The sequence below is a fragment of the Gouania willdenowi genome, chromosome 12 (genome assembly GCF_900634775.1).
Source record: "Gouania willdenowi chromosome 12, fGouWil2.1, whole genome shotgun sequence".
Classification (NCBI taxonomy): domain Eukaryota; kingdom Metazoa; phylum Chordata; class Actinopteri; order Blenniiformes; family Gobiesocidae; genus Gouania; species Gouania willdenowi.
In genome coordinates, this window is record NC_041055.1 from 19,526,299 (window position 1) to 19,542,783 (window position 16,485).

Genomic DNA, 16,485 nt, shown 5'->3' on the forward strand with positions numbered 1-16,485 from the left:
ATGATACTTCAAAGAGTCTACCTTACAAATCAGAGTCAAACATTCTGTTTCATTTCATCGTGGATTCAGATTTTGCTTGAATATAAATCTGATATTTGAGTAGATTTAGGAACAGCGATCCTGTAAAGGTCCTTGTTGTTGATGAAAGCACTAACTAACTAAGCTGGTAAATGATAAAGAGGAAGTTACTCTTAAACACCAGTACGGCTTCAATAAACTGCACCTGACAACAGCAAGTTTAAAGATTAAAAATCCCATAAAATGACAATATAAACTCGTGTTCACAACTATCCAAAGAAAGAGATGAAAGTACTCACGTTACTGTAATTGCGGTGCTTTTATGGGTACTTGTACTTTAATTAGGTGTATTTCTAATTCAATAATTGAACTTGTACTTAAGTTTGCTTTAAAAAAAAAAAGTAATTAGTTACATTTCTACACCAAACCATTACTGAGTAAATGAATATTTTTTGTTTAAAAATGATCAATGTACACTGTGAAACTACAAAAAATAAAATGACCAAACAACAATCAAACACATCACATTATAGTCGACCAACCAGACTAAACGTAATGCACGGCAATTTTAGAGTTCACAAATGTAGCTATACTGAGAGCCTGAAAATCTTTTTATTTTGAATTTAATTCATTGGCGGTATTTCATTTAAAAAAAAAAGAATTGTACATTTTATACAGATGCCTTTGTGAAAAATACATTTAAATAAGATATGGACTCTTCCTTGTTAAGTATATACATGACATGTTTACTCAAGGGAACCGTGGCGAGATTTATTACCAAAATTAAACGTGGGGGGTGAAAGTAGGGAGGGGCGATTTTGACTAAAAAAAAAAAATCTCAGATTTTTTAAAGAAAAATTTGAGTTTCGATTCGATTTTTTTTTTTTTTTTAATGCACTTAAAAATGACTGCAAACATCAGATATATTGTGACACTTTATTGCTGTGATTGTCTTCAAGAGTTAAAATGCATAGAACAATCCCGAAATAAAAGGTAAATGAGGCTCTGTCATTCATCTTTATAAGATGAATAAACTTAAGCAAAAGTGTTACAGCAACTTCACAGTAGCTTCAATTTTCTGATTAAGAAATCAGATAACTACATATTTCATAACATATAATAAAAAAAAATAATAAACTCTTCTCTTAGCGTCTCAGCATAGTGCGAATAAAAAATGAAACATGCCTGTGGCACATATACAGCCTACTCAAAGGGTAAACAAACGTAAACAAAGAGGGGGCTGGCTCACATCGAGCTACGGTAACCCACAAGGTCGGAATGCGTAAAAGTCCGAAAAAAAAAAACTGTGGTGGGAAAAAAATAAAGTTAAAAATAAAAAAAATATATATTTTTTTTTAAAACTCAAATTTGCAAAATAAAAATTGTTTTTATCTACAAATTCGATAAATCCATTTTTTTTTTTTTTTTTTTTTTTTTTTTGCCCAGCCCTAGGTGAAAGTAACTACTAACTTTTACTCTTTACTTATACTTGACTATGTATGACTTACTTAGTACAATTTCAATCAAGTAACAGTACTTGTACTTGAGTATGATATATCACTACTATTTATTACACCTCTGCACATTAATCATTTGTTTACTACTGGATTCCTACAGGTGTAACGTTGCAGTGTATCATGTCAGAGTACGTGATTGTGATGATTTATTAATTGTAGTGTATAGAAAAGTGTCTGATAGTAGGCTGAGAAACCACACAGCTTTTACGCAGCTGTTTCATAGCAGGTCATGATGATTTGTAACATGGGGCTTGAGTTTATTATTGGCTTTAACAGGAGCCACCCAGAGTTATGCAATCCTATCGTAAGTGAGCCATCAGTGAGTTAGTAGCACCCTGGGATTACAAGGCTGCTTTTGAAGAGCCATTTGTGTGTAAACGATTAAAAATATCTCCTTGTTCCTGGAAACGCTACTGTAGATATGACAATGGGTACGACCAGGGTTGGGGTCAATTATAACTGATAATTAATTAAATTATAATTGTAATTTTATTTTTAAAAATCTGTTGCTGTCATATTTGTAATTAAATTGTAATTCAGTTCAGATAATTGACTTTGTAATGGATTGTAATTGTCATAAAAATTTCAAACATAATTAAACGGTAAACTAAGGAACCATGTGACAGTTATACGTACAGTTCTGCACATACTGTATGTAGTGAATAATTATTAAAATGTGTTTTATCTCAAGCTTTCCCACATTTTACCATTTAAAATAAACTGAAATCTATGGGTATACTGACACAAAAAAGGCTCAAATGTCCACACCAAAAATATTAAAACCTATATTTTCATTGATTAGGAAGCCTAACAAGGGAACCAATATATAGGAAAGAAATGAGTTGATGGATATTTGTTTTTAGTGCATTTTACAGATGATTTAGGACCCGTTATCATAAGAGATGCTAACAAGAAGCTAACACAAGAGGAAGCTTCACTTTTATTAGGTTATTTATTTCAAGTTCAGTAAATGTGATTAATTGTAAATGAACTTTAGTAATTGAAATGTAATTTTAATTGACTTTCTGAGGATGAAAAATAATTGTGAATTTAATTGTAATTGGGAAAAAAAATGCTAGTCACTGTAATCATAATTTAATTGCAATTGAACATGGGTAATTGAAAATGTAATTGTAACCCCCAACCCTGGGTACGACTTTCCAGGTGGAAGGAGATGTAGCTGTAATAAAGTAGTCAGTGGTTACTAAAGGTGGGACAATATATTGTTTTCCAACTGTAATTTTTTGTCATTTTCCCTTTACAAAAATACATACAGTATTGTATCGTGTACTCAGTGTATCGACTCCCAACCCTAATGTTTACACTTTTTCGAATGAATGTCAGCAATTTTGCAAATTTAAACTTCACAGTAAACATATTTTGGGGGGGGGGGGGGGGGGGGGGGGGGTACATCAATAACATAGGGTTAGGGTAAAAAAAAATTCAAGTGTCTAGTGCAGTTGTGCAACCCTAAGTCAACACACAAAAATACACAAAATTAGAGTAAAATGCACACACAAAAAAACATAAAAAAAAAAAAAGATCTAAATCACTCCCAAAACACAAGATGACTACAAAAAAAGCCAGAAATCTATTTTTTTAAAAAATCATTAAATTTACATTTCCCCATGTTGTTATTCTTTTGTTATTCTTTTATATTTTTTTTTAAACGAATGGTATCATTTATTCTGAAATCTGAGACTAATTACAATCATAAAATCATACTTGTGTATTGAAATGTATAACTTTTGAAACATTAATTTAAGACATTTTAATGACTATTAAGGCCTTATTTTTAGATTCATGAATTGAATGCCTTTTAAGATTTTTTAAGGATCCGTGGGAACCCTGTAGTAGGTTGGGAGATATGGACCAAAACACATATATCAATATTTTTTCTCAAAATAGAGATATATAAGATATAAATCTCAATAATTTGAATTCAAATAAAGTCTGACTAGAAAGACAATTCTGTGTTAAATTTCTAATGCAAAATGCCACACAGGCACATTTATGAACAAACAGCTGTGCAAAATGTAAACATGTATGATGTAAGTCACACCTTAGTTTATGGACATTGGTTGTAAGAGACTGGACAAGTTGCACATTCACGCTTTTACTGTTTATACTGTAGTTTGTTGACCAACCATGCCATTGTGAGCACACAGAAAATGAAAAAAGTAAAGTAGAAAAGTGAACATAATTTCCCTAGGGATAAACTAGTGTACATTTGTATTAGTTGATATTCTAAAGCTTCACAATTTAGAAGTCGGGACAGATTTAGAAACAATGTCTAATAGAAATGTAGATAAATATGATTGGAATAATGTCTGACATGTTCAACCATTCTAAATGTAAAGACGTATACAATGAACTAGAGCTGGGCGATATATCGGGATTCAAGATATATTGAGTCTTCTATTTTGGGGATATAAAAAAATGACAATATTGCCTAGCTTAAGTTATTTTGTTTTAAAATACTTGTTTTATAGGAGTCGCTGCTTTCTCTACTTCACAGAACTCACTCACACACACACACACACACACACACACACACACACACACACACACACAAAACAGACAGTGGAAGCTCAATGTGAAACCAAATAAAAACATTAAGAATGTCCCGATACAAGTTTTTCACTTCCGATATGATGTCGATATTGCAGTCTTGCTTATTGGCTGATACCGATATCGATCCGATGCAATATCAGCACGAATCATACATACTTTTATTACTTATTTTGAAGTGTGGAATGTTAGAAAAGTCTTGATCAAGTGATGAACAATAGCCAGCAACAGTAGATATGAGGAAAACTGACCCATGTTTTATTAACCAACTGGTTACATACATTTAACCTTCAACATAATATCTACAGTATTCTACAATTGAATAAATATAATATAATATTAATCGGAGATTTTAGATGCAGTTTGATAAAATCCGATATTCGTTTTCAGGCTAATATCGGACTGATATCAATATCGGATCGGGACAGCAGTAAAAAAAAAAAAAAAAAAAACATATCACGTAAAACCAAAATAATTGTCAGTAGATATGGAGAGTCGACCCAAAACCTCAAAATAAAGCAGTAACAACGACATTGTTACCATCAGCAACTGAGAAAATAAAATGAACAATTAATGAGAGGAAAGTAGAAGTAAACTGTGTAGAAGTCACTTACCTTACATAGAGGACCACAGCACCATAATGAGCAGATATCCCCACACAGCAAAGAACTTGAAAAACGCCAGAATCCCAGTCAGTCAGTCAGTCAGTGTGTGTGTGTGTGTGCAGCTGCAGGGGACAGATGGAGGTTTTAGATGGAGTGCACAGGTGCTTGGTCCACGGTGTGCTCCTCTGCCTCCGTGTCTCCTTCCTTCGTCCTCCTCAGCCGCGGCTCAGCAGAGACGCCGCTGCCGCTGCTGCTGCTGCCGCTCCGCCGCTGATGGAGCCCGGACTGCCGCTCTGTGCCACCGCCGCCCAGGCTCCTACTGCTGCTGACAGTGGCCGCATCGTGCACGGTTTCAGCACACACACACCATAAACACGGATGCAGATATGCAGGGACGGGTGAGGGGGGTGGTGGGGGATGGAGGCACTACTTTTACGTAGACAGCAGGGATAAACAGGCGTGCAGGGGCCGGGCAAGCCGGAACGAGCCGCTTTTTGAGGCGTGGGCTGTGTTACAGGAACCGACCGGGAGGGGGCGCACCTGAGGAGGCGCGTCTGTCAGGAGAGAGGTCCGCACGAGCATCTATCTATCTATCTATCTATCTATCTATCTATCTATCTATCTATCCATCCATCCATCCATCCATCCATCCATCCATCCATCCATCCGGTGTAAAGACTACTGCTACTCAAGTAGAAGTATTGTTACTTGATTTAAATTCTACTCAAGTACAAGTAAGTTATACATACAAAAAGTAAAAGTTACTAGTTACTTTCACCCCTCACGTTTATAGTTTTGGTTAATAAATATTGCCACAGTTCCCTTGCATAAAACACCTCATGTATAAACTTAAAAAGGAAGAGACCATATATTGCACAATTGGAATTTAATTTATTTTCCACAAAGGCATCTGTATAAAACAGGGGTCTGCAACCTGCTGCTCTGGAGCCTCACCATTCAAAAGAGACCCATATACCACATTTAGATCAAAAAGACAAGAGCAATTGATAATGTAGGAAACAGCAGATAATCATGCTGTGCCTAATCATTTGCATGGACGTGCCAATGCATTTGCAACTTGTTCAAAGAAATAAGAAATAAGAAAACTGTGAGAACACATTTCAAACAGTAAATTACAAAGATCAACCTCATTACCAGGAGCCTAAATAACACAATATAAAAGTTCCCTGTTCCCTAGAAACACACCCTTAATGGTGACTCATCATTCTTGATTAGTATATGTATTAGGCTAGATAAAACTATTACTTAAAATAAAACATAAACTCAAAAACAGCTTTGTACAAAGATCCGTACTCGACCTCAGTTGCACTCTAGAATACAATGGATTTATTCATTTCTATTTAGCATCTTGTTAGTTTATCTGTGTGTCATCATTGTACTCATTTACTAGCTGTGAAAATGAATTCAACTTTAGCCATGTGCTGTACTGTGCAGATGTTCCAGCTGTGACTTGAAAACAAAACCTATAATTTAAAAACTTGAGTGCTGATCATTACATAATCGTCCGTATGTAAAGCAAAAAATGCAACACTGGGCAAAATCTTGTTTTTTTTTTATAGTGTAAAGAGGATAAAAAGCAGTGAATGAGTGAAAACCAAGCAGTATCTTTATCTCTTGTCTTTTCACTCGTATTTTACATATATTATGAAGTCGGTCTGACCTATTACCGTATCTATGCACACTGATGTGATGTATCTGTATTGAATTTAAATTTGATTAACTTGTGTTGTTGACTGTAATGGTACTGGTTCGTACAAATGCATATTTTTCAGATGACGAAAGTCTCGTTTTACATAGATAATAATAATACATCAATTTTATATAGCGCTTTATCATAGACACTTAAAGTCACTTTACAGAATTATGGGATTATTCTTTCACTCCACACTTAGTGGTGGTAAACTACTATTGTAGCCACAGCTGCCCTGGGGCCGAATGACAGAAGTGAGGCTGCCATAGTGCGCCAAGATGAGGTATTCATTCTATACAATAAAATTGCAAGTTATTGTGTAAGTATATCAAGTCACCCAGTCCAAGCTTTGTTGTTATTGTGAGGTAAGGATGCTAAATAAATAACTGTTCATCGATCAAGTGTACTCTGACTTCTCAGGCACCCCTTCCCTCGTCAAATTTGATGCTAAGGTTCTTTGATAGAACAGAACAACCAACGCTTTAAAGCTTCAGTTTGTACGTTTTTTTTTTTTTTTTGGTTTATTTGGTCAAAAATCCATAATCATCTTATATTGTATTGCATATTGTAACCCAAAGTGTTCTGAGTGGACAGTGAATCTCATCTCCTTCTCCTGGCTCTGTAAATGAGCTTTAGAGATACAGGAGCATGACGCTGGACTTCAGCCAAGCAGAGATCTTTCTACCAACAGGGTGATCTCATGAGCTGTTTTAAGCATTACTATTGGCTGCTCGAGCTGCTCGTCAAAAGTCAATACGGGGTCTGGAACTGAGAATAGGGACCGTCCCATGGCATTATATTCCAGCTGAAGTCTCTAATGCGGCTTTTGACACAGCGGCTACACGGCAAAGCCAGAGGAAAAAGGAAGGCCGAGGTGGAGAAGCAACAGAATAAAGGCACAAACGTGTTCAGGACGAAGGCTGTCTGAGAAAACCATCCGCTTTCAGTCAGCCCCGAGTCAGAGAGAGAGAGAGAGAGAACAGGCGGAATGAATAGCTTATTTAGAATTATTCAAAATTATCTAAGGTGGAAAGAACAGACACAATTAATCTGCAGTGTGGACGAAGTGTCTGCTCTGATAAGTTGAAAAATCGGCTGCTGCTGCTTGTGTTTGAGGAGTAGCTATGACTCTGGCCCTCTTAATGTCCTCACAGCAGTGAGTGATACGTACTTTCATGTCTCTCAAACATCAGAAAACTCTCCAATAGCACAAGATAAAGTCCCTACATTTGTTACTAGTCTCTATGGAGAAAACAGTAGCAAAGAGTTCCACACAAGAGTTTCGTTCAGGAGGGGAGGGAGGAGCGTGCAGCGCCTCACGATTCTACATACTACAGCTTTAAAGGAGGTGTCCCTTTATTTTCTTCATTGTGGAGGAAATCAGGTTCATAAAAGTATCTTCCTCTGGTGTGTCAGGACAGGAAACTGCTTGTTTGGAACGTTCCTCATCTTAATACCCCACCCTGTGTTATCTCACGGCATTGCCTCATGCACTTCTGCTTTTCAGCTCATCCTTTAATGCCACTGAAGGGTGTGACTGCTTCTACTTCCTGGTTATTGGTTTCTTTTCTGTCTGTTGGGCTGGACAACATTCTTTTCTAGAAGGTTTTTAAAGTTTTTGTCCTGCCACTGAATTTTCACTGCCAGGTTTTAGAAAGCTAGAGTAGGAATAATGCAGTTGGAAACAGACTCAAGGCAAGGCAAGGCAAATGCATTTGTATAGCGCATTTTATACACAAGGTAACTCAATGTGCTTTACGTGATCAAAAAGTGCAAAAGAAGAACATTAAAATCGGAAAAAAACATGTAAAATCTTCAACAAACACTACATCAACAAGCAACATGAGCAAAAATCTCCATTGAGGAGGGATGGGTGGTGCTGATTGGTTCTTTAGGGGAGAGAAGATGGGACCATGGTGGGGTGTCAGTCTTGTGCCAGCAAGAACTCAGGACACAAATGTAGACCACTGGACCCATCTTGAGTTTGAGCACTGCTTTCAAATAGATCCCAAGATCTCAACCAGTTAAAAAGGTCACTAAAATTTACTATGGAATATTAAATTCAGATTCAAGAAATATGTTTTAGTGCAATCTGTGAAAAAACCTGAATAGAATATGGAAGTGTAATATATTTTTCTTAAAAGAGCAAACTTTGTTAATGTATCTACACAAAACATTTACCTTTATACAGCATTTATACATTAACATATTCAAAGGCTTTTTCTTTTGTATAGCTTGTCATTTCCTTATGTAGGTTAGCGTTTAATTTTTTTCTGACAAACATCCAGGGGGATTCTCTCAGGAGTGGTTTGTTTAGTTTGTCAAGATGATAATTTTATTGGAAGCATTTACTACAAACATCACATTTGAAAGTTTGTGTGGATGCTCTTCTGGACCTTCAGTTTAAATCATTGTTTAAAGGTTTTCAAATAAAAACATTACATTTGAAAGGTTTCTCTCTTGTGTGGGTTCTCATGTGTGACTTTAGGTGAATCTTCTGGGTAAAACACTTACTACAAACATCACATTTGAATGGTTTCTCTCCAGTGTGGATTTTCACATGTGACTGCAGGTGAGCCTTTTGTTTAAAAAACATCCTACAAACATCACATTTGAATGGTTTCTCTCCTGTGTGGATTTTCACATGTGACTGCAGGGAAGTCTTATGGGTAAAACATTTACTACAAACATCACATTGGAAGGGTTTTGCTCCTGTGTGGACTCTCGTGTGTGACTGTAGGTGAGCCTTATGGATAAAACATCTACTACAAACATCACATTTGAACGGTTTCTCTCCAGTGTGAATTTTCACATGTGACTGCAGGTGAACCTTATAGGTAAAACATTTACTGCAAACATCACATTTGAAGGGTTTCTCTCCAGTGTGAATTTTCAAGTGTGACTTAAGGTTAACCTTATGGTAAAAACATTTACTACAAACATCACATTTGAATGGTTTCTCTCCAGTGTGGATTTTCATGTGTGACTCTAGGGTGACCTTATGGGTACAATGTTTACTACAAACCTCACATTTGAATGGTTTTCCTCCTTTGTGGATTCTCACATGTGACTGCAGGGAAGCCTTATGGGTAAAATATTTACTACAAACTTCACATTTGAATGGTTTCTCACCTGTGTGGATTCTCACGTGTGACTGCAGGTAAGCCTTATTGGTAAAACATTTACCACAAACATCACATTTGTGTGGTTTTTCCCCTGTGTGGCTTCTCATGTGTAACTGCAGGGAAACCTTTTGGTTAAAACATTTACTACAAATATCACATTTGAATGGTTTTTCTCCTGTGTGTATTCTCATGTGTAACTGCAGGGAAGCCTTATGAGTAAAATAATTACTACAAACACCACATTCAAAGGGTTTCTCTCCTGTGTGACCTCTCTTGTGGATCGTTAGGTGATGCTGTTGTTTAAAACATTTCCTACAAACATCACATTTATATGGTCTCTCTCCAGTGTGGATTCTCATGTGTAGCTGCAGTGAAGTCTTTCGTTTAAAACATTTCGTACAAACATCGCATTTGTATGGTTTCTCTCCAGTGTGAATTATCCTGTGTGACTGCAGGTTAGACTTTTGGTTAAAACATTTAGTACAAATATCACATATGAATGGTTTATCTCCTGTGTGGGTTCTCAAATGTAACTGCAGGTGAACCTTTTGTTTAAACAATTTCTTACAAACGTCACATGCAAAGGGTTTCTTTCCAGTGTGAATTTTCCGTTTTGAAGCTGCAATGAGTGATGCTTTCTTACCACCCACACATTCAGATGTCACTTTGACCTGAACCTTCATTTTTGAACAAACCTGTTGAAATGAACCAATCTGTGTTTTGGAAGCTTTACATCCCATTTCATGATTTTTACTTGAGTCAGAGATCTTTCTCTTTTTCCTGTTACAGTCAAAGTCAGATTCTGTTTCAGACTCTGACAGAGGTTTCTGCCAACAATCAGTGCCTTCATCATCATCATCCTCACTACTATCTTCAGTCGGAGACGAGTCCGTTGCCGTTCCATCAGGACCTTGTGCTACTAGACTGCTGGGATCTGGGTCCTGGGCTGCTTCTGGTTCTTTCATGAATTCATTTAAACTGCAGGGCAAAGGTTCCTCTTTAATGTCGATTTCAGTTGGTTGTCTCCAGTGTAGCTGGGAGGCCTGAGGCTCCTCCTCTTCATCTTCACATTTAACAGGACAAACAGCACAGTTTGTCTCCTGCTGTTCACAAAGCTGGTTTCCCTCCTGACCTTCACTGGGCGTCTGTGGTTCCTCCTTTATGTGGAGAAGCTCTGGGAGCAGCTGCTCCACATTCTTCCTCTCGCTGAAAACAGAGTGAGTGACTGACGACTGCCGGAGCTGTAATCTGTGCAGATAAACTTTAGGTATTAAACCAGCCAGCACAAGTTTTTCTGTTACATCTGTATTTGGAACAGATTCCAAACCACTGGTGTTGTGGTGGAGACTCTTGTCAGGAAGTATGATTTTCATTTCAGCATCCTCTGGAACTTCTTGCACTCCATGTTCAGTCTTCATGGCTTGTAATGGAGTCTTCGCTTGATTTTTTGAACTGATCCGTTTCCTCTCATTTTTCCAACAATCTTTACTTTCCTGTCCTGTAGCGTCTCGGTGGTGCTAGCTCCTCTGCTAGCTCGGTTAGCACTCTGCTCCAGCCCCTCTCTGTCTCTGCAACTCGGTTTTCTGACAACGAGAGCACTCGTAACTTTCCAGTGGAGCTTTAAAGCACTGTTATAGTGTGGGTAGACTGCGTCTGTAAAATGGAGATTAATAATATTCCTTCTCACAGACACACCGCTGCTTCTTCTTCTTCTTCGTTGTTTTTTTTTTTTTCTCTTCTTCTTCTTCTAAGTATTTCCGGCAGGCTGTGCATTATTGAGCGCAATGCTGCCCTCTATCTACCAACGGGTAAAGCCTGTGTGACAAAGGAAGCCAACCATAAATTGATTTATTAACTATGAATTTGGACTAAATAAGAAGATGGACCAAACAGAAAACGAAGAGACACACGAATAAGTAATTTCTAAAAAAAATAAAAATAACAAAATGTAAAAAAAAAGCTTCTTGTTTTGTTATTGTTTCGCTTATTTACGACATGACAATAGTAGGGTGAGTACATTTAGATTTTTTTAATGCAGTAAGGTACAAAAAATGACCCAAAATCTGAGGTAAGGCTATTCTAGCAAGGCATATTTTTCAAAAAATTCAAAAAAAAATTCAAGTTAAGACCATAATTAGACCCTAAAAACTACTGCAAATAGAGGTGTAACGATTCACTCAACTCCCAATACGATTCGATTCACGATACTGGGTTCACGATACAATTCTTTCACAATTTATTTTACAAAATTAGACAGTAGACAAATGACTGAAAAATATTAAGAAAAAAATTCTTCAAAAATAAAAAAAATACTGTCCTGTTTTCTTTTAGTTTTCATTGTCAAAATAATCCCTTGATATATTATGCAAAACAATGCAATTTCATTAAAAATAAATTCTGAATGAAATTAAAAAAAAATAGTACAAATGAAGAAGCCTATTCATTTAAATTCTGGCTCTACAGTAAACTATGCAAAACTGCATAATAGTTCCATTTCTTTTTAAAAGTGCAACTGAAAATGAATTTTGTGCATTAACAATTGGACTTTAAAACAAATCCCATATCAAAGAAATAATATAAACAAACAAACTATGGCTTTCATTCTCTCTCTCTTGTTTCTCCCTTTCCTCTCTGTGCCCCTCTTATCTTAGATTTCACATGTTCTTTCTTTCTCACCTCTTTCATTTTGTCTTGGGGAAGCCAAAATACTTCCACACTTCTGATTTAAAACAAAGTGGTGCGTCCTGAATTTCACATTTTAAATAGATAGCGCCCTCTGCTGTTAAATATAATAATAAAAGAAATACTGCAATTCAATTTCATTATATCCATGTGAACCGTGACACCTTTGAATCAATTTTTAATGGCCACACTATTAATCTTTACAAATATAATGCACATATTTTAAATGGACTAAGAATACAGTATGGCATGAAATAAATGACAAAAATAGAAAAATCACCCAAAATCAGTGGTAAGACATATTTTTCAAACATTTCAAAAAATTAAAATTGAGTTAAGACATACTTACACAGGGCTAAGAACGCAGTAAGGCACAAAAAACAAGTGTACACATGGGGCGACCACAGCATATTCAACCTTGTTGTTGCAAAATACAATGTAGTAGATACATTATAAAAAATTATCTGTTCTTGAAAAATGTCAAAAATACATTCTTTTTTTTTTTTTTTAAGGATTTTTTGGGCTCTAGTGGCCTTTATATGACAGTTGCTTGACAGGAAAGGGAGAGCAGGGAATGACACGCAGCAAAGGGTCCCAAGCCGGGAATCGAACCTGGGACCGGCTGCAGGTGAGGAACTACAGCCTCCATTTATGGGGCGGGCGCTCAACCCAAACAATGAGAAACATAGTTTCTTAATTATAACAAAAACTCAAGGCTTACAGAAAAGTAAATAGTCATTAGTATATACACTTCAATAAATAACTGAAAGTTTGCACCACATTGTCATTGAAGAGAAATATTCAAATGGTCACACACACACACAATGATAATTCATACACTCCCTGCTAAGTACCTCTTTAGCCAATAAATCAGTAACATCTTAGATCGTATCCACTTCATAAGCTGGTCCGGAAGAGGTTAGGTGTCCAGCCTAAGTTATTGTACACCACACCAAATAAATCCTGGACATTAGCGCGATAAGAGGAAATCAAGCTTCGTAGTACAGGCCAATAAAGACTGCACAAAATGTGGAATACTAAATTTGGCCAAGTATTTTGGCAGAATGCACAGATAAATTATCAGTAAATCACACCATGTCTTACTCAGTGATTAATAAAGGTTACATTATTATTATTTTAGTGGCTCAGGCACATACACCCCAAACCCTGTTTTTTCATAAGTTACCTCCTTCAATAGTGTATATTTTTACAGCATCTTTATGCTTATTTATGTACTTTTCCAGTTGTAGTGTTTACACACCTCTCTTGCTTATCCAAATATTATTATAAACCTCAGGTTTATGCTCGTTGGGTATCAAGGGCCGCACTAGTCCGACCACATTATTTTTTTGAAGTCCAATGTTATCAGTAACTTTTGTAATGTAACTAATGAAGCTTACCTTCCACTTGGATGCTACTTCACTTTCAGATTCAAGAAATATCTGCTTTTGTGCAATCTGTGAAAACACTTACAAACTACAGAAGTTTAATTTGGAAAAAAAAAAAGAAAGAGCGAACTTATTTAATTTAACACAGGCAAGGCTTTAATATTTAAGGTAAAAACAATGTACACAAAATGTCTATCTTTGTACTTACAGTAAACAATTACAAAAACAAATGTAAACAAAAACTGCCAGACAAATAAACTTTTGCAAAAATCTGTTGTTAACAGAACAAATTAACCATCAAGACAAAAAAAAAATTGAGAACACAAAATAAGTATTTTATACAGCAAATAAAAATAATTTATATATTTGCCACATTATCATTAGGGGTGTGAAAAAAAGATTTCACGATTTATCGAGTTTTAATAATAATAATTAAAAAAAAATTAATATATATATATTTAATCAATGTTTTTGTGTATTTGTGCAATATTGTCATTATGTCGTGATGGTTACTTTGAGTCTTCTACACCGAAAACAAGAAGTTCCACGAGAACTTCTTGCATCATGTAGTCTTCATTGCTTGTAATGGAGTCTTTGCTTGATCTGTTGCTCTGCACATCCCTAAAGCTCTGTTTAACGTTAGCACTTTTTTCTTGTAAAAGTCTCTTTTTTTATGAGAGAGTCTGTGAAGCTCATCTCTGAGCATGTCATGCTCACTTATTCCAAACCCACAGTCTTTGCTTTTCTGTTGCGGCTCCGTTATGTATCTGTTCACTTCTGTCCCTGCTGTCATCTGATGTGACCAATATTGATATGGTTCAAAGACAACATTTTTCCGTGGACTGTAGTATTCTTTAAAGGCTTTAAGAACATCCTCTATTGTCAGCTCATCTCCCTCAGCTGTTCTAGTGCATCCTCACCGATGGTGTGGTGGAAAATGTCAATCGATACTTTTCCATCTTCCTCCCCTAAGGCCATTATATACATCCGAAAGTTTTGTTCCCAGGTGCACTAGTTATCAGCAGGGTTACCGGTGAGAGACAATGGTGACGATGGCTTTAACAGCTCCATTTCCTCTCTTTTTTTCCCCATTATCTTCTTTTCTGTCCTGTAGAGTCTCGGTGATGCTAGCTCCGCTGCTAACTAGGTTAGCATTCTGCTCCAGTCCCTCTGTCTCTGCAACTCCGTTTTCTGACACCGTGTTGTGTTCTCTAACTTTCCAGTGGACCTTTAAGGTAGTATTATAGTGCGGCTTGACTGCGTCTGTAGGCAGGAAATTAATAATATTCAGTATTAGACTCAGAGACAATGGGACGCTGTTTGTTTTTCTTCTTCTTCTTCGTTGTTTTTCCTTCATGCTTCTTCTTCTTCTTCTACTACTCATTTCCGGCAAGCTGTGCTCTATTAAGCGCAATGCTGCCCTCCACCGACGGTTAAATAATAATGGACGATATTCTGAATGTTCTTAATGTGAAATATTATTCATCTATCGTTTCTTTAAGACATACTATAATAATATATAATTTTAATAAAATCTATCCTTTCTCAGGCCAACGTTTTCGAGGCCTACTTACTTGAACAAAAAGGTTCAAAACATCTGGTTTTAACAAAATCTATCAACAAAACAAGCTTTACGTAAGCAATGAGATCATTCAGATATAAACAACAAACCCCAGGGACAGTCATATTATCACCGAAGACCGTTTGAGAGCAATTACAAAAATCTAAAACAAAAAAACAAAAAACAAATAAAAACTCTGTCTGCTCTGAATACTGAACTTTGTTAAGTTATATAAATAAATAAATAAATAAATACATAAAATTGCAATTTAATTGTAACTGGGAAAAACATTGGTCACTGTCATCGTCACTGAGTTGTAATCGAACATAGGTATTGTAAAGGTAACTGAAAAATGTAAAAGACCCCAACCCTGACTCACACTCACTTTCATAAGGGCTGTTTATTCAAAGACAAATCAACCTAGCAGTCATGCTTTTTTGGATTGTGGGAGGAAGCCGGATTACCCGGAGGAAACCCAACCACGCACGGTGAGAACATGCAAACTCCACACAGAAAGTAGTCTGCATAGTGATGATGGGTAAAGAAAGTTGATGATGTCAAAACTAACTTTCCCACTATGATCAGCGTGGTGTTGAAAATGATTTCCAGAGCAAAATAAAAATGCACAGTGAAGTTATTGATTTTATTGTTAAAATGTGTGACACTTTGCAGACGGTCCCTGGCCACTCCGCCGTTGATCCACAGCTTGTTTTTATTTATTTTTTTATTTTTCCAGCTCAGCAGACTTAATGGACTTTAATGAAGAAAGCAGCTCTGCGGTATGTTCTCTGTGTTACCGCTGACTACAGTCAGATGAATATTGTGCTTGTGCCACATTTTGTTCGAGAACATCTGGCATTAACTTTCTACCTCAACAAAACTGTAAATAATGTGACGCATGCGCTGCTGTCCGCCCTAATATTCATCATTATCACTGTAGGACAACGTGTTTGTGTCGGCTCCGCCTGCTCCGCGTGCGTGCGTGTGTGTGTGTGAGTGTGTGTGTGTGTGTGTGTGTGAGGAAGGGGCGTGAACAGTTACTTCTGACCTAAATATGAGCAACACAGTAAAAACCAAAGAGTTTAAACGTGGGAAACCATGTAAAAATGGCAGGAAGAAAACACCGGGGCTCCACAACCTGACCGAGTAAACGCAGTGAGTTCATTCCGAGGCACAACCTATCGGTTTATTCATAAGCTAACAGTGTTATTAAAGCTTAATAGCTACATTTTACATTTGAGAAAGCCACATAAAATGCCGTGTTTTCTGTGTTCAACGCAAAGATCGAGCTCACGCGCGCGCCACAG

At 36.6% G+C, this 16,485-nt stretch overlaps 3 protein-coding genes across 5 annotated transcripts in view; 1 reads left to right on the forward strand and 2 right to left on the reverse strand.

The window, feature by feature from the left end:
• Positions 1-5,134, reverse strand: part of rc3h2 (ring finger and CCCH-type domains 2) — a 40,751-nt gene extending 35,617 nt beyond the window's left edge. Inside the window, exon 1 of one of the 2 annotated variants that reach the window (XM_028462574.1) lies at positions 4,721-5,134. The gene's annotated coding sequence lies outside the window, so the exon portion shown is untranslated. The remainder of the gene's footprint in view (positions 1-4,720) is intronic. The other variant, XM_028462577.1, reaches the window with a different exon arrangement.
• Positions 5,135-8,299: 3,165 nt separating this feature from the next.
• On the reverse strand, positions 8,300-11,273 carry LOC114473159 (zinc finger protein 431-like). Its single transcript, XM_028462580.1, has one exon. It carries the CDS (start codon positions 10,963-10,965, stop codon positions 8,848-8,850), a length of 2,118 nt encoding a protein of 705 aa, XP_028318381.1. The 5' UTR covers positions 10,966-11,273; the 3' UTR covers positions 8,300-8,847.
• Positions 11,274-16,181: 4,908 nt separating this feature from the next.
• LOC114473158 (tyrosine-protein kinase JAK2-like) overlaps positions 16,182-16,485 on the forward strand; it is a 30,948-nt gene continuing 30,644 nt past the window's right edge. The window contains exon 1 of one of the 2 annotated variants that reach the window (XR_003675220.1): positions 16,182-16,333. The gene's annotated coding sequence lies outside the window, so the exon portion shown is untranslated. The remainder of the gene's footprint in view (positions 16,334-16,485) is intronic. The other variant, XM_028462579.1, reaches the window with a different exon arrangement.

Bases quoted from the DNA above. Each gene is read 5' to 3' on its own strand.
- LOC114473159 (XM_028462580.1), bottom strand. From the start codon at position 10,965: ATGAAGACTGAACATGGAGTGCAAGAAGTTCCAGAGGATGCTGAAATG.